Source organism: Zootoca vivipara, chromosome 13 (genome assembly GCF_963506605.1).
Source record: "Zootoca vivipara chromosome 13, rZooViv1.1, whole genome shotgun sequence".
Lineage (NCBI taxonomy): Eukaryota > Metazoa > Chordata > Lepidosauria > Squamata > Lacertidae > Zootoca > Zootoca vivipara.
Genome location: NC_083288.1, coordinates 13,928,731 through 13,949,629, shown reverse-complemented (window position 1 = coordinate 13,949,629; position 20,899 = coordinate 13,928,731). Strand labels below are relative to the sequence as shown.

At 48.4% G+C, this 20,899-nt stretch overlaps 1 protein-coding gene across 7 annotated transcripts in view; it reads right to left on the bottom strand.

Moving 5' to 3' along the window:
* Positions 1-20,899, bottom strand: part of NSF (N-ethylmaleimide sensitive factor, vesicle fusing ATPase) — a 103,914-nt gene that overhangs the window by 18,973 nt on the left and 64,042 nt on the right. For 6 of the 7 annotated variants that reach the window (XR_009558435.1, XM_060281087.1, XM_060281089.1 and 3 more), the window contains exons 11-17: positions 17,816-17,890; positions 16,616-16,803; positions 12,782-12,877; positions 12,498-12,654; positions 11,080-11,213; positions 9,158-9,224; positions 7,476-7,555 (exon numbers count right to left, since the gene is read on the bottom strand). Coding sequence is in view for 6 of the 7 variants with exons in the window: in XM_060281087.1 (XP_060137070.1) it covers positions 7,476-7,555; positions 9,158-9,224; positions 11,080-11,213; positions 12,498-12,654; positions 12,782-12,877; positions 16,616-16,803; positions 17,816-17,890 (797 nt within the window). In the remaining variant the exon portion in view is untranslated. Of the gene's footprint in view, positions 1-1,609; positions 5,757-7,475; positions 7,556-9,157; positions 9,225-11,079; positions 11,214-12,497; positions 12,655-12,781; positions 12,878-16,615; positions 16,804-17,815; positions 17,891-20,899 lie in introns of those variants that run through there. The other variant, XM_060281090.1, reaches the window with a different exon arrangement.

Here is a 20,899-nt window from a genome sequence, read left to right as displayed (position 1 = left end):
GGGCTCTCTCCCTCAAAGCCCGGTTTTGGCTTGCTTATAAGGAAGCCATTTTGAGTGTGGCCAGGTGGGTCGGCTGGTAGCCGCCATTTTGAGAGGGCCTCCTTGCGGTACAGTGCGGCGGCCATTTTGAGGGTGGCCGCGTGGTTCTGCCGACGGTCGCCATTTTGGGAGGGTCTCTTCTTCATGGTACAGTGATTGCTGGGCTCTGTGCAACCACCGCCATTTTGGGAAGGGCAGGGCTAGCTGTTTTTGTCCTGTGTGGCCAGCGCCATCTTGTGTGTGGCCTTTGTTCTTGCCGGTAGTAGCAGATCACTGTTACTCCCTTGTATTGGTTTTCAGGGGCGCCCTGGTTTTAACTTATCTTAATCTGACTTATCCTGGTGTTTTGAATTAATTCATTGCATATGATTAATTAGTGACATTTCCCATTGCAGTTATTAATTATAGGTAGACCTGGTTTCCTTTGCGCAGCGACTTTTAATTATTGGGCGGTCTTCTCTTTGGTATTTGGCTAGGCGATTAATTATATAGGAAAATACATTGGTATTGTGGAAATTGCTATAATTGCTGCCATCCGGAATTAATTTGGGGTTTTGATTACCATTGGTGGGCATTGGTTCCCGCCTTTTGATTTGTGGATATTTAACGCTAATAATATCGGGAATTGATTCCAGTATACAGAGTTAGCTGTTTGATTATTGTATATTTTATCAGGGCCTCTTTGGAATTCATTTGAATTAGCTAGCAAATAATTAAGAAGTTGCACTAATAATTGTTTTATGATAATAATAAAATTCATATATATAGCCAGTAAATAGATGAATAAGTAATAAGCCGGATAATAAGAGAATCCAGGCTCGTATGTAGATAAATATAGTCAATAATTGTAAATAATAAATAAATTAATAAAAATTAAATAAATAAATAAATTAATTAATTAAATAAATAAATAAAAATTAATAATAATAAAAAATAAAGTAAAACAAAATAATTAAATAAATAAATAATAAATAAATAAAAAATTAAATAAATAAATAAATAAATAATTAAATAAAAAAAATTATATATAAATAAATAAACATTTTATAGATATATATATATAAAGTATTGTAAGGGAGGAAATTATTTCATAGCGTTTGTTAAAAGTCCTTGCGACCATGGCTTCAAAAGGCAAGCAGGGCCAAGCTAAAAACCTGGCAGCTAAGGTCAATTCTAAGGCTTTCGCCCAGGCGGTTAACGCACTGCAATCTATCTGCGGCCAGCTGGGCCCCCTCTGCAGCACGCTGGTCCCACTGGCCGAAAGCCTACAGGATGAGTCCCCTCCTAATTCTCAGGATTGAGTAGCAGATACCCAGTTTGATGACCAGGATGGGCCGTCCACCTCTGCTGCCTTTTTCTCTACCTCCACCTCCGGTGGGGTTAGTGACGGGGCTCAGGGACCGCGCACCCGGTCGCAGAGAGCGCGCTCCAACACTCCCAGCCAGCAATCAGTGGCTTCAGGGTCTCAGGGGCCTGGCTCTCTTAGCGGGGCGGCCCAGTCTGTTTCAGGTCAGCAGGGGACCCAGCCCGCGGCGGCTGCGGCACAGCAGGGGGTGCAAGCGCGCGATTCGACCACGGATGACGAGGCGGCGGGGCGCGCGTCTGGCGGAGTCGCGGAGTCGCGGGACGGAGATGACCGACGCCATGGAGGAAAGGCGAAGAAAAAGTCGGAGAAACGTAAGAGGAGCAGAAGAGACGATTCGGATGACGACACAGGTACGTCCTCGGATTCGGAATGCGAAATCCCTATGGAGGATTATTGGGGTGTGGGGGAAGACCAGATGGGTTTCCCCCTCTGGGTGCATAAAAGGAGGGCCAGCTCCCATCGCAAGTCATTTAGGGGTACACTGGAGTGGCGCGACGGTGCGTTAATTCCCGACGAAAAGTACGCCACGAACTCGGACACAGATATCCTTTTGGGTTCTCATCTGTCAGACAAAAAGAGGGAAAAATTTTTAAATGGGGACTATATCGATGTGTTCACCATTCTTCCTCTGACTCAGATGATGGGGAAAGGGGAGAAGCGCCGGGATTACAGGGGTCGGCGATATAGGACGCCTCGTGCCGACCGCACTTTCGAGAATTGGCTAGAGGGCATACACATTTGGGCGGCCGTGATCTCGGCGGCTTACCCAAAGCGAGCGGTGCACCTGTTTGCATACATGGCCGACGTTAGGTTGGCTCACAAGATGGCAGGGGAGACGGCAGCTTTGAACTACGACGAAGACTTCCGCAGGAATGCTTCAAAAAACCCAAAAACGCGTTGGGACCAACGACACCAACACTACTGGAGTAACCATGTAGTGCCGTATGTGGAGAAGAAACAAACTGACCCCCCGAAAGCAGGCAGGTTTGAGCCCAAAAAAGACCCGCGGCGTAGGGTCTGTTGGGAGTTCAATAAAGGACTATGCCAGAGGCCCAACTGCAAATATACTCACGAGTGTGAGAAGTGCTTGGGTCAGCATCCGGGGGTATCCTGCTTCAAGGGGAAACAGTCCTTTCGGGGGGCCAGGGGCAATTCTCACCAGGGCCCCAGATACCCCCCCGGTGCCTCCCACGGGGCAACCTCAGGTCAGAATAGATTCTAACTGTTCTTTAGTCAAGGCCTACTCCCCAGTTAAATTAAATCCCTTAAAAAAATTGCTAGCCCTATACCCTAACAGATCTGCGGCAGTGTACCTTGAGGAGGGTTTCTCTTTAGGGTTTCGCATCCCTGTCCAGATCCCGCCTTCCACAACTGACCCACCAAATCAAAAGTCAGTTAGGGAGCGACCCGACATAGCCATCAAGAAAATAAATAAAGAACTATCGGCGGGCCGGGTCGCGGGCCCATTTTTAACTCCACCTATAGCTAACCTTCACATTTCCCCGCTGGGCATAGTTCCTAAAAAGGCCCCGGGAGAATTCAGGTTGATTCATAATCTCTCTCACCCTAGGGGTAGCTCAGTTAATGACGGTATCCCGCAAGAGCTTTGTACGGTAAAATACGCCTCCTTTGACCACGCTGTGAAGCTGGTTCGCCAGTTCGGCAAAGGGGCCATGATGGCGAAGTGCGATATCGAATCGGCCTTCCGCCTCCTTCCTGTACACCCCCACGACTACAAATGGTTGGGTTTTAGGTTCGAGGGCGCTTATTTCATCGACAAAGCTATGCCCATGGGATGTTCCGTCGCTTGTTCGGCCTTTGAAACATTTAGCACATTCCTGGACTGGGCCCTTCGTGCTAGGACTGGTCTATCGGGTGTCACACACTACCTGGATGACTTCCTTTTCGTGGGGGGAGCACACAGTACTGATTGCGCAGACCTCATGGAGGCCTTTGCTGCCCTTACAAGTGAACTGGGGGTGCCGCTAGCAGCTGAAAAAACTGAAGGACCTGTGTCTCGTTTGACGTATTTAGGCATTGAATTGGATACGGTAGCCCAAACCTCGCGTTTGCCGGCTGAAAAACTCACAGCCCTTAGGGAATTGATTAGACAGCTTATCCCCCGCAAAAAAGTCACCTTGAGGCAAATTCAATCGCTACTAGGGCACCTTAATTTCGCTTGTAGAGTAATCTCACCTGGACGCCCCTTTTGCCTGAGGGTTGCCAGGCTCACTGTAGGACTAACCCGACCGTTTCATAGGGCTCGCTTACCTAAAGGAGTGAAAGCGGACCTGGTGAACTGGCTATCCTTTTTAGAGCACTACAATGGTGTATCTTTATGGCAGGATAACATTACTCTATATTCGGACTTTCAGATTCATTCTGACGCAGCGGGCGCATTGGGTTTCGGGGTATATTTCAGAGGGAGATGGTGTGCGGAACCTTGGCCTCCCAGTTGGAAAAACACAGACATTACTCGGGATTTAACATTTCTAGAATTCTTTCCCATAGTGGTAGCAGTGCATCTTTGGTCGGACGACTTCAGGAACCGAAGAGTCTGCTTCAACACGGACAATCAAGCGGTAGTCAGTGTGCTTACCAGGCAATCGTCGCGGTCGGAGAGGGTGTCAGCCCTCCTACGTCATTTTGTGCTGCGCAGTCTCGAGTTAAATATGCACTTCTCAGCCAAATTCGTGCCGGGGCAGAATAATAATATCGCAGATGCTTTGTCTCGTTTCCAGATGGACCGCTTCCGCTCATTAGCACCAGATGCGCAGCAGTGTCCAGAGAGGTTCCCGGAACACCTATGGAACCTTGGAAACGGGAGATCCTAAAGGGAGTATTTGCTTCCGTGGCCCCCGCCACCCTCAGCTCCTATAAACGGGCTTGGGCGGACTTCCTCGCCTTCCGGCAGAAGGGCGCTGGTGTGCGCCTCGAGAGTCCACCAACCCCCGAGGAGGTTATGCAATACGTGGTATACCTCAGAGGGCTGGGTCGCGCCGCCAAGACTCTTGGCACCCACACTGCAGCTATCACCTTTTTCTCGAAATCTCTTTATCTCACCGACCCGTGCGACAACTTCCATTTGCGTAGAGCAATGGAAGGCTGGCGTAGGCTGCAGCCCCCCGTTGCCGATTCCAGGCGGCCCATCACATTTGAGATGCTTACCCAAATCCACAGGCAATTGAGAACTCTTTGTTGGTCCAAGTTTGAAGCACGACTGTTTTCCGCAGCCTTTTCGATAGCTTACTTCGGGGCCCTTAGGGTCGGGGAAGTGGTGTGTGAGGACCACCCCGATGGTGTCACCCGGGGTCTATTATTGCAGGATCTATCACTGTCCGAAACCCAAGTTATTGTGCACGTCCGCCACTCAAAGACGGACCAGAGGGGGAGAGGCGCTAGCATTCGCCTCCCGGCAACAGCCGCCTCTGGTCCTTGTCCAGTGAAGGACACTAGACGGTATCTTTATCTCCGTCCGCCGGGTCCTGGCCCGTTACTCATTCACCATGAGGGTGCTCGGCTCACTCGTCAACAGTTTACCAGGGTACTTCGCAAAGCCATTGCGGCTTGCGGGTACAACCCCACCGAATTTTCTGCCCACTCCTTTAGAATTGGCGCTGCCACTTCCGCTATGCACCTAGGCTTGTCATCGGAAAGGATCCAGGAGATAGGGAGATGGAAGTCGAATGCTTACAAAAGGTACATTCGTACGTAGGTTGACTCTGGTGACTCTGCTGGCAGTGCTGATCCGACTTTTCATCTTTATGTTTCAGGTTACCATTTCATCCGGGTTTGGATAGCGGGGCACAGCATAGTGCACTGGGCCCAGAGAAGAGCAATCGAAGTTGGTCTGGGATGCGGGCTCGGCCTCCCAGAAAATGTGGAGGTTTCCTGGATATCCAGAAGGGGTATGCGCTGGATCGAGTTGCTGCCGATCATCCAGGCTCGGGCTGCTTCACTTGGTCCCCCAGATGTCCTGATTGTGCAACTCGGTGAAAACGACCTGGCTTATCGCAACGCGGTCGATTTGAGGAAACATATATTCAAAGATTTTGACGTTATGAGGGAGAGCTTCCCGCGGATGACGTTACTGTGGTCCTCTTTGCTGGAAAGGCGCTGTTGGCGTGATGGCCGGTGCCCCAAAGCCTTGAACAAATCCAGGAGGCTTTTGAACTCAGTCGTGGCCCGCAGAGTGTTATCCTTGAATGGCCGGGTTATACAGCATCCCACCTTAAAACGAAGTGAAGCAGCCCTTTATCGCGATGATGGCGTTCACCTTTCTCCGATCGGGAATGACGCCTGGCTACTGAACGTTATTGCTGCCATTCGAGATGTCCTGGATATTGTAGATCTTAATTAGGCGAATAAGAGAGTAGGGTCACACTTCCCCGATAATAACTGGATTCATCCCCTATAACGAATCAATCGAGTGCTAAACTGTTAACTAGGGTTGTGCTGAAATCAATATCTAGGTGGTCATAACATGTGAGCGGATTGGCGGCGAGCCTGGGGGGGCTCGAGTGGCGGTTAGGCGTTGGAAATTTGCATAACAATAAGATGGAGGAGGGGCAGATTGCGTCATCACCTGCCCAAATTTGGAGAAGTAATTCCGTTAAAGGATTCCGGGGGCGAGGCTTGGTCCAGAGCCTGGAGTCGCCAGGGCCGTAAGGCACGCCCCGTACGGTGGCCACAGAAGGAGTTCCGGTTGATCGGCATCGCCGGGTTCCTTACTGGTGGTTAACTTCTCACGGACTTCAACACACGGGTTGGAGTCGGATTTAGTCTGATAGGTTCCAACGCCTAAGCCAATTCCGCTCAACATGCATATTTAATAAAGTTGTGGCCTGAACCACCCAATTAACCTTTAAATTCTGTGTCACGTGTCATTATTACACTGATCGGAGGGCATTGCTACACAAAACCACTTCCGTGCCTTTGCCGGAGGTGGAGTTGTGGGCAGCCCGACGAGTCCATTGCGTGGGGGCTGCAGTGTCAGCCCCCACGCAATGGAAGTACCCGCCTGCGTCACCCGCGCCCTTGTCCAATAGGGACGAGGGGGCGGGGCCGCGGGGTTTAAACCCCACTGCGCGGCCGGAGCTCGCTCTCTCCCTCTTATTTCGCCAGCGCGAGCAGAAGCACCCGCCCACCCGCCCCTTAAAAAGAGAATAGGGGGCGCTGCTACGGACCTAGTCGGTTGCCTGGTTAGTCAGTGGACCGGGTAGGACTTTTCCCATACTGGGCTAGCCATGATGGGTTTTTCGCCTACCTCGTAGCATGTCGTCACAACTTAGTTTAGGCGGTTAGGCGTTGGAAATTTGCATAACAATAAGATGGAGGAGGGGCAGATTGCGTCATCACCTGCCCAAATTTGGAGAAGTAATTCCGTTAAAGGATTCCGGGGGCGAGGCTTGGTCCAGAGCCTGGAGTCGCCAGGGCCGTAAGGCACGCCCCGTACGGTGGCCACAGAAGGAGTTCCGGTTGATCGGCATCGCCGGGTTCCTTACTGGTGGTTAACTTCTCACGGACTTCAACACACGGGTTGGAGTCGGATTTAGTCTGATAGGTTCCAACGCCTAAGCCAATTCCGCTCAACATGCATATTTAATAAAGTTGTGGCCTGAACCACCCAATTAACCTTTAAATTCTGTGTCACGTGTCATTATTACACTGATCGGAGGGCATTGCTACACAACTGATGGGAGGGTGTTCCACAGGGCGGGCGCCACCACCAAGAAGGCCCTCTGCCTGCTTCCCAGTAACCTCATTTCTCGCAGGGAGGGAACCGCCAGAAGGCCCTCAGAGCTGGACCTCAGTGTCCGGGCTAAACAATGGGGTGGAGATGCTCTTTCAGGTATACTGGGCCAAGGCTGTTTAAGGCTTTAGAGTCAGAAAGACTTGCCCTACCAGCCGGCAAGGTTTCCCTCATACGGCATGGCCCTCCTGTGCAACACCCGGGCCACCTCGACAGAACGTATCAAAACGGATAAGTATTTGTGAATGGGCCCTGCTCAGCTTTCCCATTGAATGAGTTTGCAAACATTCCGCTCTGCTGGGGGAAAGGGAGACTTACATGAGGGGGCGCTTTCTTCAGCAACACCAGAAGAGCCTGCAACACCAGGTTGGAGAACCGTGGGCCGATCGGGACGTAATCTGAAAGAGGAAAGGTGGCAAGGTGACTCGCTGAGCTCCAGCCAAGTTCAATTGCGGCTCTATTTCAAATGTTGGTGTCTGGGTCGGTGCTGCTAAGCGCCTTGCACTCTTTTCAGGTCTGGGTGGGGCCTGCAGGGACGTAAGGCAGGCGTTCAGCTTGTATGCTGTCCCCCAGCTCTGGGTAGGGGCGGTGGAGACAGCAGCAGGGCTGAAAAAATTCCAGTCCTCCTGATGTTGTTGGACATAAGGAGGGCCACAGTTTTCTTTCTGCACGTGCTGTAGAGGGAAGAGAGGGGCAGGTGGGTCGCATCAACCTGGGAAGGCAGCCCAACGAGGAGAAGGAGAACTCTGATCCTAAACCTCTGCTGCCTTCTGTCTTTGGTAGGGCTAAGAAAAGGCTAAGGAATAAACCAGTGCTGCCCAAACTTGGGTCTCCAGCTGTTTTCACACTACAATTCCCATCATCCCTGACCACTGGTCCTTCTAGCTAGGGATGATGGGAGTTGTAGTCCAAAAAAAACAACAGCTGGAGACCCAAGTTTGGGAAACACTGGAGTAAAGGTAAAGGGTAAAGGGACCCCTGACCATTAGGTCCAGTTGTGACCGACTCTGGGGTTGCGTGCTCATCTCGCATTATTGGCCGAGGAAGCCGACGTATAGCTTCCAGGTCATGTGGCCAGCATGAAAAAGCCGCTTCTGGCAAACCAGAGCAGCACATGGAAACGCCGTTTACCTTCCCGCTGTAGCGGTTCCTATTTATCTACTTGCATTTTGACGTGCTTTCGAACTGCTAGGTGGGCAGGAGCTGGGACCAAGCAATGGGAGCTCACCCCGTCACAGGGATTCGAACCGCCGACCTTCTGATCAGCAAGCCCTAGGCTCAGTGGTTTAACCACAGCGCCACCTGGGTCCCAAAGGTAAAGGGACCCCTGACCATTAGGTCCAGTCGTGACCGACTCTGGGGTTTGGGAAGTTTGGGAAACACTGGAGTAAACCCTATACAAATCCAGAGTGGGGGCCCTAAGATGGTTGGGTGGTGCCTTCCAGCAACTCCTGCAGCCAAGCTGGTGCCAAGCTGCTTTCCTTAGGACCACATCGGCGAGGCCGAGAGGGGGCATCTTGTCCTCTGGGCAGCCTGGGATCTCCATACAAACTGCCCAGGCTTAACACCATCACATGGGTGGTGTTAAGGCAACGGTTATTTGACTTTGCCCGTGGAGGCGCACTCCATCGTTTCTCGAGACGGACTGATGCCAACGGCAAAACTCTCCATTAGTGCCAACCAGCATGGCTGCCGGTCACAAACGATGGGAGTGCAGAACTATAGGGAGGGCTACTGGTTCTCTAGCCCTGCTCTAAAGGTTTCTATGTCAGATTTGCCCAAGCAAATAAGAGACTGGCTCTTGTCTATGCACAGAGGGCCTTCAACGTTCTTCCCTGGTCTTTGCTTCAACCTGCCCTCGACAGCCACCTACTTGAGTAACACGCTGCCACCTCTGTTGGGTTCAGGTGCTCCAGTAACAAAAACACTGGGATGGGGGAAAAGGCTACAGAAGGGAAACACCTCACGCAAGACCCCCCAGAGTCATCTCCATCTCTCACCTAGGAGTCTTTCAATGTCATCCACCACCACGCAGCTGAGCTGAGACTTGTAAGCATCCTCAAAGATCTGTTTTTCGGAAAGCAAAAAGTTAAAATTTATACCTCTTAGCTACTAAAGGGGGGGGGACAACGACCCATGAGGGGTAGAAATTAAATCCTTAGTTACGAACACATGATTTATTTATTTGCTTTGAAGGAGCAGACAAAAGCCAAATCCACAGTTGGCGTCCATACAAAACGCAGCCGTATTCTAAGGCTGTGAAAAAAAATTCTTAGAATGCGAGACAAATTCCAGGAGCAACAACTTGGCAATGGTTGCCGTCCCTGAACAGGCACAGTCAAGCCTGAAGAACAGGTGTTTTGAAGTCTTTTTTTCTAAAAACACGGAGATTAATGAAGAAATATCATGCACATTATATATTGCCAGCAATTTTGCTCTCCTCCTCTGGAGAGGTTGTTAGATATTTGGAATTCTTGAAAGGAAATGCCCCCATTTTGGGGGGGAAAACCAAGCTGCCTCTCTACTTGTCCGTATTCAGTTCTTTCGAACTACCTCCCTCCCTCTCCCCCCCCCCCCCCAGTGCAGATCCTGGTGAAAAGCAATTAAAAAGCAGCAATTTCCCCACATTTGGAAGGCCATAAAATTAACTGTGGCTCAGATGTCCCTGGGGAATATGCGCTTTCTAGGGATGGAATAATATTTAGGATTCTAAAGTCAATCTTTTCTTTGCCCTATGTATTCATCCCATTAGGGGACTTCTGCTTCATCTTACTCTCTTTCTGTGAGGGTTCCACGTGGCTGCCTTTTATTTCCTTCTTAAGCCAGGAAAATGGAAGGTAGCTTCCTTTTGATTTACTGCATTTTTTTAATTCTTTGTGCGTTCCATTCAACTGAGCATGATCTTACTCAATATCTATTCCTGATAAAGCCACTTCCGCCTTAGGAGGAGGTGGGGTTGCAGGCACTCACGACCCCTTCACGTGCGCAGGGGTGTGGTCGGCCCTGCGCAATTGGGGGGGGGGATTCCCGGCTGCGTCACTGCCCAGGCAACCAAGCCGATTGGCTCTGGGGGTGTGGCCTGCTTGATTTAAGCAGGACGCGTCGGGGAATCTCACCCCTTTCCGCGCTTCCAGCTGCTCTGGTTTTCCCACCCTCCCGCCCTTTAGGCTATCTCATCTCTTGACCTTGCTATGGACTCCGGTTTGTCACCGTTGAGGGGCCTGGTAGGACTTTCCCCACTTGGCAAATTGGCTCCGTCACTTGGCTTTCGCCTACCTTGTAGTAAATCGTCACAACTTTGTAAGGTTTGGTGGTTAGGCATTGGAATATTGCTGGAGAAGAGAGATGGGGAGGCAGGGCCATCATCTCCCCCACACATTGAAGGGTATTCCGTTAAGGAATTCCGGGGGCGTGGCCCTGTCTGAAGCCTGGGGAGGCTAGGGCCAAAGGGACGACCCCTATCAGTGGCCCCAGAGCCCCAGAGCTCCTAGTTGATGTGCATCAGCAGGACTCCCCCTACTGGTGGTTAACCCTTCACGGACTCCGCACAGATGGGCAGGACTCAGATATAGTTGGTTCGGTCCAATGCCTAAGCCAAAACCGCTCACAATCTGTAACCAATAAAGTTGTGGCCTTTTTTAACCCATTAACCTAAAATACTGATGTCAAGTGTCTTTATTCAACCTCAGGCCTTTTTTAACCCATTAACCTAAAATACTGATGTCAAGTGTCTTTATTCAACCTCGGGGGCAGGGGGGCGGGGGCGGGGGCGGGACCTTGCCACACAACTTTCTATAGTTTGCGGCATCATTTTATAAATTTGAAAGTAGCACATAACATAGACGGAGTAGTAGGGAAACAGACACAATGCCTGTGACATCAAACAAAAAAATGTGGCGTGGAAGGGATTCGCAAAATATACCTTCTTCATCGCGTGGCATTTGGCAGTTTCTGAAAAGCCGATCATCTTATCTGGAGAGCAGATCTTGATAAATGGGAAGTTAGATTCTTCTGAAATCTTTGCAGCCAAGGCCGTCTTTCCGCTGTGTGGGGGACCTGCAAGGATCACAGGACAGGCAGAACTGAGTAAGAGGTCACAGCAAATTCAACAAGGCTCAAGGAAAATTAAAAGTTGCGTGTCCAGGCTGAAACCATCCAATTTCACTTGGGAAAGATGCCCATTCGTTTCCATGGTTTGTTTGTTTTTTACTGTTTTGTCATGGATCTAGAATATTGCATAGCCTGACCTGCAACTCAAATTATTCTGATCAGGTGCCCATTGAGCAGTGTTGCAGTTTTGAATGTGCAGTTCTGAGTGTCCTTGAAGATGGGTACTCACAGCAGAGCAAGGATTCTGCTCTGTGTGCCTCACATCCCATTGGCCAAAGAAACATGGCAATGGTGGTCTGAACTAAGCATGGTTTGCACTAACCATCGTTAAGCAACCAATCTATAGTTTGTGCTCTCAAATGCACAAAAGGCAAATCACGGTTCAGAGCTACACCCGGATTCATGAATTCAAGGTTGTAGGAGTCTGTGGCAGTAGAGCAATGGCTTTATTTGGAGCCATACATCCCACTAAACCATGGTTAGTCCGAATCATGGTTTGCAAAGTCATTTCAAACCATGGTTTCCAATTTTGGTTTGCTGGCTGATTACATAACACATCCTGTTAACTGAAATCACGTCAATCAGCTTCCTTAACATGGTCTGACGTGATGTCTGACTTGAGCCATGGCGAGTTATCAGTGAGGGAATCAGTGACAGAACAGTGCTCACTGATTCCCTGAAAACATGAGTCTTCTTTTCCCAGCAGGGCACCAAACATACTTTTGCTTGATCTCTGACAATTCCAGTACTTTTCCCTTCCAAATTACATGAGTTCTCAAGTGCTAGAAAGTACTTAAGTCAAGCAATGTTGCTGTAATGGCTGTAGGAGTGGACGGCATGTAGCCCATAATGAGCCTCGTCAGACCATTTGGATGACCCACCTTTCACAGGCATGATGAAGCTTCAAGCTGCCCAACACCCTGTGAAACTTTAAGTCAGAACTGGAAGCAAAGAGGACTCAGGAGGAGGGCGGCTTTTCCTTTGCGGGCAAAATACAGCACTTTTTGAATCTGACAACTTTTCCTCTTTCCTTGCATGGCTTAGTTTGGCTTGCAAAGGAACAACTGGGAGCACACTTCAACTGTATTCCCAATTCGTCCTCTGCAGCTAGCCAGGCCTGCAAAGAGAGAATCTTGCCCTGGCTTGAATGTTCAGTTACCTGGCATCATATGACATCAGGTTCTCCAGTCCTAATCTGGCTGAGAAGATAATGTGGAGAGGGAAACCTACCTTCCAAAAGGACGCTGACCAACGGGGTACGGTCACTGTTTTTGGCCTGTTGAACAAGAAGCTCCCCGTCCTCCAGCACCCGAGTGACAGGGTCACCCCATTTCATGATGCCGTTCATGATGTAGCTTGCATAATCCTCCTGATTGGTCCCAAACGCCTGCAGGTTGAAGAAAAGGAGATGGTGCAAAATCAGGAAGTCATTGCCGGCTCATTCCAACCTGCCTCTGGTCTTCCACAGAGGGGAGCAACACGAGTGTCTGTGGGATTAAAAGGGGCTCGCTCACCGGCTTGATGTCATTCTCCAGAGAAGTCATGAAGTCTACCCTTGTCACCTGCAGGCACTCTGCGTTCTCCATGTCAACTTCCACTTTGGTGGTGGCCTGATCGCAAGAGGAGATGGCATGTTAGTGAGACAGCCGGCCGGAATCAGAAGCATTTTTATTAGGGATCATAGGTACCGAGATCCCAAAGGACCAGAAAAGACTATTGATGATAATAATAATAATAATAATAATAATAATAATAATAATAATAATAATAATAATAATTATTATTTATACCCCGCCCATCTGGCTGGGTCTCCCCAGCCACTCTGGGCGGCTTCCAACAGAAGAATAAAACACAATAATCTACTAAACATTAAAAGCCTCCCTGAACAGGGCTGCCTTCAGATGTCTCCTAAAAGTCTGGTAGTTGTTTTCCTTTTTGACATCTGTTGGGAGGGCGTTCCACAGGGTAGGCGCCACCACCGAGAAGGCCCTCTGCCTAGTTCCCTGCAACTTGGCTTCTCGCAACGAGGGAACCGCCAGAAGGCCCTCGGTGCTGGACCTCAGTGTCCGGGCAGAATGATGGAGGTGGAGACGCTCCTTCAGGTATACTGGACCGAGGCCATTTGGGGCTTTAAAGGTCAGCACCAACACTTTGATGTATGCGACAACAGCCGCACAGATGTTACTAGTCCAGAAATGGGAGGAAGAAACAATTCTGACCAGGAAGAATGGCAAACCAATTTGATGGGACTATGCTGAAATGGCAAAATTAACTGGAAAGCTCAGGAACCAAGAGGACAAGAACTTCAGAAAAGAATGGGGAAAATTTATAATTTACTTAGGAGATCATTGTAAGCAGATGGAAACATGAGCAGGATTTTAAACTCACTTGTAAGGTAACAAAGGCTATGGATAACTCGGATGGATAAAATATGTGGATAATGGATTGATACGCAGGTGTAAATGCTGACATTAGGACCCATGGAGGGGATGGGGGGGTAAGTCCGGAGATTCAGGGGAATCTCTTTAGATGGAGCTATAATGGTATTTGTTACAAATTTGCATTTGTAAAACCGAATAAAAAATATTTCCAAAAAGAGAGAGCGAGTGAGAGCACCAGCTGGAGGCATGTGTTCACAAAGAAAGCTGCTGAGGTCAAGAGGCGAGACTCTTTCGAAGCCCTGCAAAACTCTAAAGAGCCTCAGCTTCCGTTGAAACGGAAGGGGGAAATTTGAGGATAAAAAGAAGCTTGGAAGCAGAATTGCATGGGTCTTTCCCCTTTTCTTCCCATCTCTCTTTGCATCCTACCCGGTCATATTTTGCTGATCCCCTCTAATGATGAGAACCTGTCAAGATGGCTGCTTTGAATCCTCAAACTGAGCTCCATGGCCTTCCAGTGTGGTGTAGTGGTTAAGAGCGGTGGACTCCTAATCTGGGGAACCGGGTTCGCGTCTCCGCTCCTCCTCCACATGCAGCTGCTGGGTGACCTTGGGCTAGTCACACTTCTCTGAAGTCTCTCAGCCCCACCCACCTCACAGAGTGTTTGTTGTGGGGGAGGAAGGGAAAGGAGAATGTTAGCCGCTTTGAGACTCCTTCAGGTAGTGATAAAGCGGGATATCAAATCCAAACTCTTCTTCTTCTTCTTCCAGGTGTTGCTGGACTGCAACTCCCATAATCCCCTGGTCCTTTACTATGCTGGGTGGGGCTGAAGGGGGTTGTGTCCAACAGCATCTGAAGGTGCACATGTTCCCCATTCCTGGCCTTCTTTCCTGTGGTGCTCTTACACAACAGGGGGGTTTGTGTACAGTCTTCAGGTGGTTCCTGTTGAGGATGTGAACAGGTCGGCAAACCTGCAGAGGGTAACTAGCTTGGTAATGCAAACCCGAAGGGCTTTTTTGTGTGTGGGGTGTGTGAGAGAGAGATGTCAGTGGAGCCAAGGGTCTGGACCCCATCGCCACCAAATCTTTAGGGTGCCTTTTCAAGCCAGCAACTGGCCACAGCACTCTTCCCCCCTCCTGAAATCACTGCACAGCATTAAAACGTGTACGCCAATGCCTGCCTGTTCCAGGTTGCATTCCTGGCCCTACACCTGTGGCAAGCTAACAAAAAAAATTAAGCATTTCAACACCCTTCAATAGCAAACCCTGATTTTGCATGTTCCAGCTAATCTCTAACCTTCTCACTCTGACATTTCGCAGCTTGCATCACTCATTTCCTATTAAAGGCACAGTGACCTTTACAACTTTTTTTTTTTTAAAGGGGACAGGGGGAAGAGACAAACACCAACTACATCCCATCTTGAAACCTCAGCTCCGGGAGCTGAACAGCAACACATGTGCTTAACTTTTCTGCACAACTGTGCACAGAAAGACGCCCCTGTGCAGATCTATAGGTTCAGTACATGCAAAAAGCAACGAGTCTTCTGTTGAAAGCTTCGTTGTGTCTCACGTAATCTTAGTCCCTCCTTAGAGCTGCAGAGAAAAAGTGTGTGGCAATACCTTGTGAAAGTTCAGACACCAACAGTGGGATGGGGAAGGGCTCCCAGGACAGTCATACTTTGGTTGATGAGCAGAATGCGTTCTGGGAGTCCGTTCGACTCCCTGGAACCATACAAAAACCAAGGCGCGCTGGACATTCGGCTTCCGAAAATCATTCGAAAACCGAAACATTCGGCAACTAAGCCGTTTGTCAACCAAGGTACAACTGTATTCAGTGACTGGAGAGGTGCAAACCAACCCCCCCACCTCCTAATCCTTCCCCTTTATTACTTCCTCATTCGTTTTTTACTTTAATCTTTTTGTTCCTTTTCCTTTTTTTGCTTTGCTCTTGCTTTGTTTTGCTTTTGTTGTCCCCTAAAAAGGTAAAAGGTAAATGACCCCTGAATGTTAAGTCCAGTTGCAGACGACTCTGGGGTTGCAGCACTCATCTCACTTTACAGGCCGAGGGAGCCGGCGTTTGTCCACAGTTTTTCCGGGTCATGTGGCCAGCATGACTAAGCCGCTTCTGGCACAACGCAACACCGAAACCAGAGCAGCGCATGGAAACGCTGTTAACCTTCCTGCCAGAGCGGTACCTATTTATCTACTTGCACGTTTTTGTGTGCTTTTGAACTGCTAGGTTGGCAGGAGCTGGGACTGAGCAATGGGAGCTCACCCCATCATGGGGATTTGAACCGCCGACCTTCTGATCGGCAAGCCCAAGGCTCAGTGGTTTAGACCACACACCACACGCATCCCTACTTGTTGCCCCGTACTCTGGGTTAATGAGGAGACTGTGCACAGTTGAAGGCGACAGCTGGCTGGTGAAGGACCCTGTGTGAGAGGCTGGGAAGGGAAGATCTCCCACGGTGGGAGGCTGGGAGTAGAAAGGGAAGCTCTGGGTTGAGATCCGAGAAGGCCCACCTCTTTCTTTAACCAAGGCAGGAGAGATGTTCAGCAGCATTATTGAATGGAGGAGGAGGAAGAAGAGGAAGGAGGAGGAGGAGGAGGAGGAGGAGGAGGAGGAGGAGGAGGAGGAGGAAGAAGAAGAAGAAGAAGAAGAAGAAGAAGAAGAAGAAGAAGAAGAAGAAGAAGAAGAAGAGGAGGAGGAGGAGGAGGAGGAGGAGGAGGAGGAAGAGGAGGAAGAAGAAGAAGAAGAAGAAGAAGAAGAAGAAGAAGAAGAAGAAGAAGAAGAAGAAGAAGAAGAAGAAGAGGAGGAGGAGGAGGAGGAGGAGGAGGAGGAGGAGGAGGAGGGGGAAGAGGAAGAAGAAGAAGAAGAAGAAGAAGAAGAAGAAGAAGAAGAAGAAGAAGAAGAAGAAGAAGAAGAAGAAGATAGCCAATATCTGAAGAGCTGGGGTGGGAAGAAGCAAACCTTGATGTGTCTGTTCATAGCAGTGGATTGTGCTGCGCGGACCAGACCCTCAAGCTCAGCGCCACTGAAGTTCTTGGTTTCCACAGCCAGCTCCGAAATGTCAACATCTGGAGCCAACAGATCGTGGGTCCGCATCCTTGAGGTGTGGATGTTAAGAATCTGCAGCCGGCCCTTTTCATCCGGCAAACCTAAAAGAGATCATCAACACTGTGAATTATTTGCGTTGGAAAACAATGCTCTGTTTCACGGCCGCAATACTGTACTAGGTGCTGCAGCGCAAGAAGCACTCTAGCTTCATCTAGAATGAAAAGGGTCGCTCAGAGGGCACTGATGGGACATCAAATTGGTGGATCTCAGACATATGCACATGAGCCTTGGCAATTCTCAAGCTTGTGTGCTCACTCTCCTTGTATTTTGTGAACCACTATTTTTTTACTACCTAGACCAGGCACCCCCAAACTGCGGCCCTCCAGATGTTTTGGCTTACAACTCCCATGATCCAAAGCTAACAGGACCAGTGGTCGGGCGAGATGGGAATTGTAGTCCAAAACATCTGGAGGGTCGAAGTTCGGGGATGCCTGCCTGTAAGGTCACCTTCTGAGGCCCTTCTGTAGGTGACCCAATAAATGAATTAAGGAAGACAGCTACTAAAGAGAGGGCCTTTTCAGTAGTGGGACCTCTGCATTTCAGCATCAGATGAATATATTTTTATTCACCAAGGCCATTTGGGGTGGAAATGGTTTTTTTTAATAGTTTTTTAATATCATATGCACTGCTGTTTCCTCTGTCATTTTATCTTGTGATGTTTAAAACTCTGTTCTAGATGTTCGTTTTATATTATGCATTTTTAATATTGTAAACCCCCCACTGAACATCAGGCAGTATAGAGATGAAGTAATTAAATGAACTAACCCCAGTTCCCCATGACACCCAGGCTTGGAGAAACTGTGGCTTACTTAAACTATGGTTAACGAGAACAAGCCAGGGTTTAAAATCACAGAAGCTTACAGCCTCCTCCTCCTCCGGCATGCAGAAAGCAGCTGGGAAGGCCAGCAAAACAAAACAAAAAATGGCGAGAATGATAACTTCTATGTACTCATTTACTCACTTGCAAGTCTGCTCAAATCGAACAAGTTTTTGGTTCTTTTTCTGGTTCACACCATCAGCCTGTGGCCATGAGCATTCCCTCAACTTACTTACCAATCTCCATTTTCACCTCCAGTCGCCCAGGTCGCAGGAGAGCCTCATCTATCAGGTCCGGCCTGTTGGTCATTCCTATGTATCAGACAGAAGCCGTTAGTAAAAGCACCAAGAGCAGCTTCAATAGCTTGAGCCCAAGGACCACTGTCACCCCTTAGCCCCTCTTTGTAGAGTCCCCGTTTCCCCAAGGACAAATGGCGATGTGCAATGGTTCCTTCGAGAGGATGAGGCAAGAGCCATTTCAAACATTACAGCTGAGGTTGCTTTGCTCACACATTGGGGGTGTTTGTGGGGGTGGTGATGTCTATTGATCAGAATGTGTGTCAGCCAGCAAGCTCACGGGGCTAAATTGCAGCACATCCAGCAGTACAGTCGTACCTCGGCTCCTGAACGCCTTGGAAGTCGAACGTTCCAGCTCCCAAACGATCGAAAGACGGAAGTGAGTGTTCCGGTTTACTAACGTTCTTTTGGAAGCCGAACGTCTGATGGGGCTTCAGCGACTTCCGGTTGGCTGCAGGGGCTTCCTGCAGCCAATCGGAAGCCACGCTTTGGTTTTCGAATGCTTCGGAAGTCGGACAGACTTCCGGAACGGATTCCGTTTGACTTCCAAGGCACAGTGGAACCTCGGTTTTCTAACATAATCTGTTCCAGAAGGCCGTTTGAATTCCGAAACATTCGGAAACCGAGTATCAAAGGGACACCAGCAAGTTCAATGGGGGAAATTGAGAAACGCGCCTCAGAAGCCATTTGACTTCCGAGGCATGTTCGAAAATGGAAGCATTCACTTCCGGGCTTTTGGCATTCAGCTTCTGAAACGTTCAGCAGCTGAGACGTCCAAAAACTGAGGTTTAACTGTACCTAAGATTCCAAAAGATGCTCTGGAGATGTTTAAGCAGCAGAGCACTGCCAGCTGCCAGCTGATGTTTGACTGCTTACACAAATAACACCCCCTCCACACACACATGGTAACATGCAGATCACTCCTTGGACAACCTTTTAGGATTAAGAAGTAAAGGCTTCTCTTTGCTTCTTTGAACAGACAAGGCAAGGGAAACTACTGCAGCTGCTTCACCCCTTACATTTTTAGTGCATCTAAGACTTAGCCCATTATTTACCGTTTTGTCCATTCTATGACTCTCCCAGAGCAAAGTGTCTCTCCCACCATGTGTCTCAATGCACGGGGAGATCAATGCATTATATATGGCAGGCTTCCTCAAACTCAGCCCTCCAGATGTTTTGAGGCTACAATTCCCATCATTCCTGACCACTGGTCCTGCTAGCTAGGAATCATGGGAGTTGTAGGCCAAAAACATCTGGAGGGCCGAGGTTGAGGAAGCCTGATATACGCCATATGCACTCAGGGGCAAGCCTGTCTATATTTTCTTCATTTATTTCTAAGCTCTTATGCTTCCTTTGCTATTAAGACCGTGAGGTCCTTGTGTGTTTGGAAGTACTGCAACAACCTATTTTTAGCCCACAGGAAGGAACAAGGTATAAATATTAAGAAATAAAGGTGAGTCATCCTACTGGGAAGTTTAGGTAGTATTCAAATTTACCCTTCCCTTTCCCCACCCTTCCCCAACCACTACTTGGTTTGCTTCCTCCTCTGCTGAAATTTACAATCAGAGCACAGCCCTGCCTTGTTCATGTTACTCTCCTGTTTCTTGCAAAAGGGTTTTTATTTCAGTGTTTTATTTTTTATCCTACACAATGCCAAGAGATTTTATTTTACGAGGTGTCTCGTAAAACAGAAATACAAACCAAGGTGCCAGGTACAATTATGGTGCTATAAGGATAATAATAATAATAATAATAATAATAATAATAATAATAATAATAATAATAAATAATGTTATAATAAGAAATAAGAATAAGCATTCTTTTCTCGCAAACCAGGCATTAATCAAGTAGTCTTCAAACTGAACCATCTAGTATTTGTACAAGTCCTTCCCTACAGTTCAGCAAAGGGGCAGGGCAGAGCAGAAATGCAGGAAAGTCGGGCCAGAGTGAGCTAAGACAGTCTTAGAATATTATGCGGAGAGATGCTTTCAAGAGCAAACACGAACCAGGAGTGGGCAAGATATTCGGCATTGAGGAACTCTAATATTATGAGCCATGGGGTTGCAGCTACCTTGTTTAATACCATGAGCTTAGTTTCAGGTACAGACTACATTGTTTTCAGGAACATTTTATGGATGGGGGTGGTCTCATGTTTCAATGATAGTTCTGCCATTGAAAAATCGCAATAATCAGGAAGGGGGGGGGACATAATTGGGCATTTAAACACAGCACATCTTTTTTTGATAATGTACCTCAGAAGTCAAACAGAATCTGTTCTGGAAGTCCGCATGACTTCCAAAACGTTCGGAAACCAAGGTGCGGCTTCCGATTGGCTGCAGGAAGCTCCTGCAGCCAATCGGAAGTCGTGGAACCAGCACCAGATGTTTGGGTTCCAAAGAACGTTTGCAAACCGGAACACTCACTTCCAGGTTTGCGGTGTTTTGGGAGCCAAAACGTTCAACTCACAAGGCGTTCACAAACCAAGGTACGGCTGTATTTTGAAAGGAACAGGCCTTTTCAGAGACAGCATCCTCTTTTGCGGATCTCCCCTTCCAGAGAAGCCACCAGGAAACCTCTTGATGCTTTTCTGATGGCTCCCTAAAACATTTATTACAGAAGGTAGATCAAGATTTTAGCTGAAATCTGTTTTAATCTCACTGTGTCTTTTGGACCGGTTTTATCGCTTTTATTGGCTTCTAAGCGCTTTGCAACTATAAAATCAACTATAAAATAAAAACGCACAACAAACCAATTGCAACAGAAGAACAAAACATTCACAATTACAATGCACAATAAAACCATATATGGCTTTACATTGATTTTACTGTCAGTTATATAATTTAAAAGCTTCCAATGCCTCCTTAAGTGTCAAAAGGGTGAGTTTAAAAACTGGCCAGCATTTTCCTCGTCTACCGCAAGAACTGCAAAAACCTAGGGATTGGAATAATCCATTTAGGAATGAAATCATTCTTAAAACTGGAAGTAAATATCAGTCAGTCTCTATCCACCCAAAGCAAAGCTTGG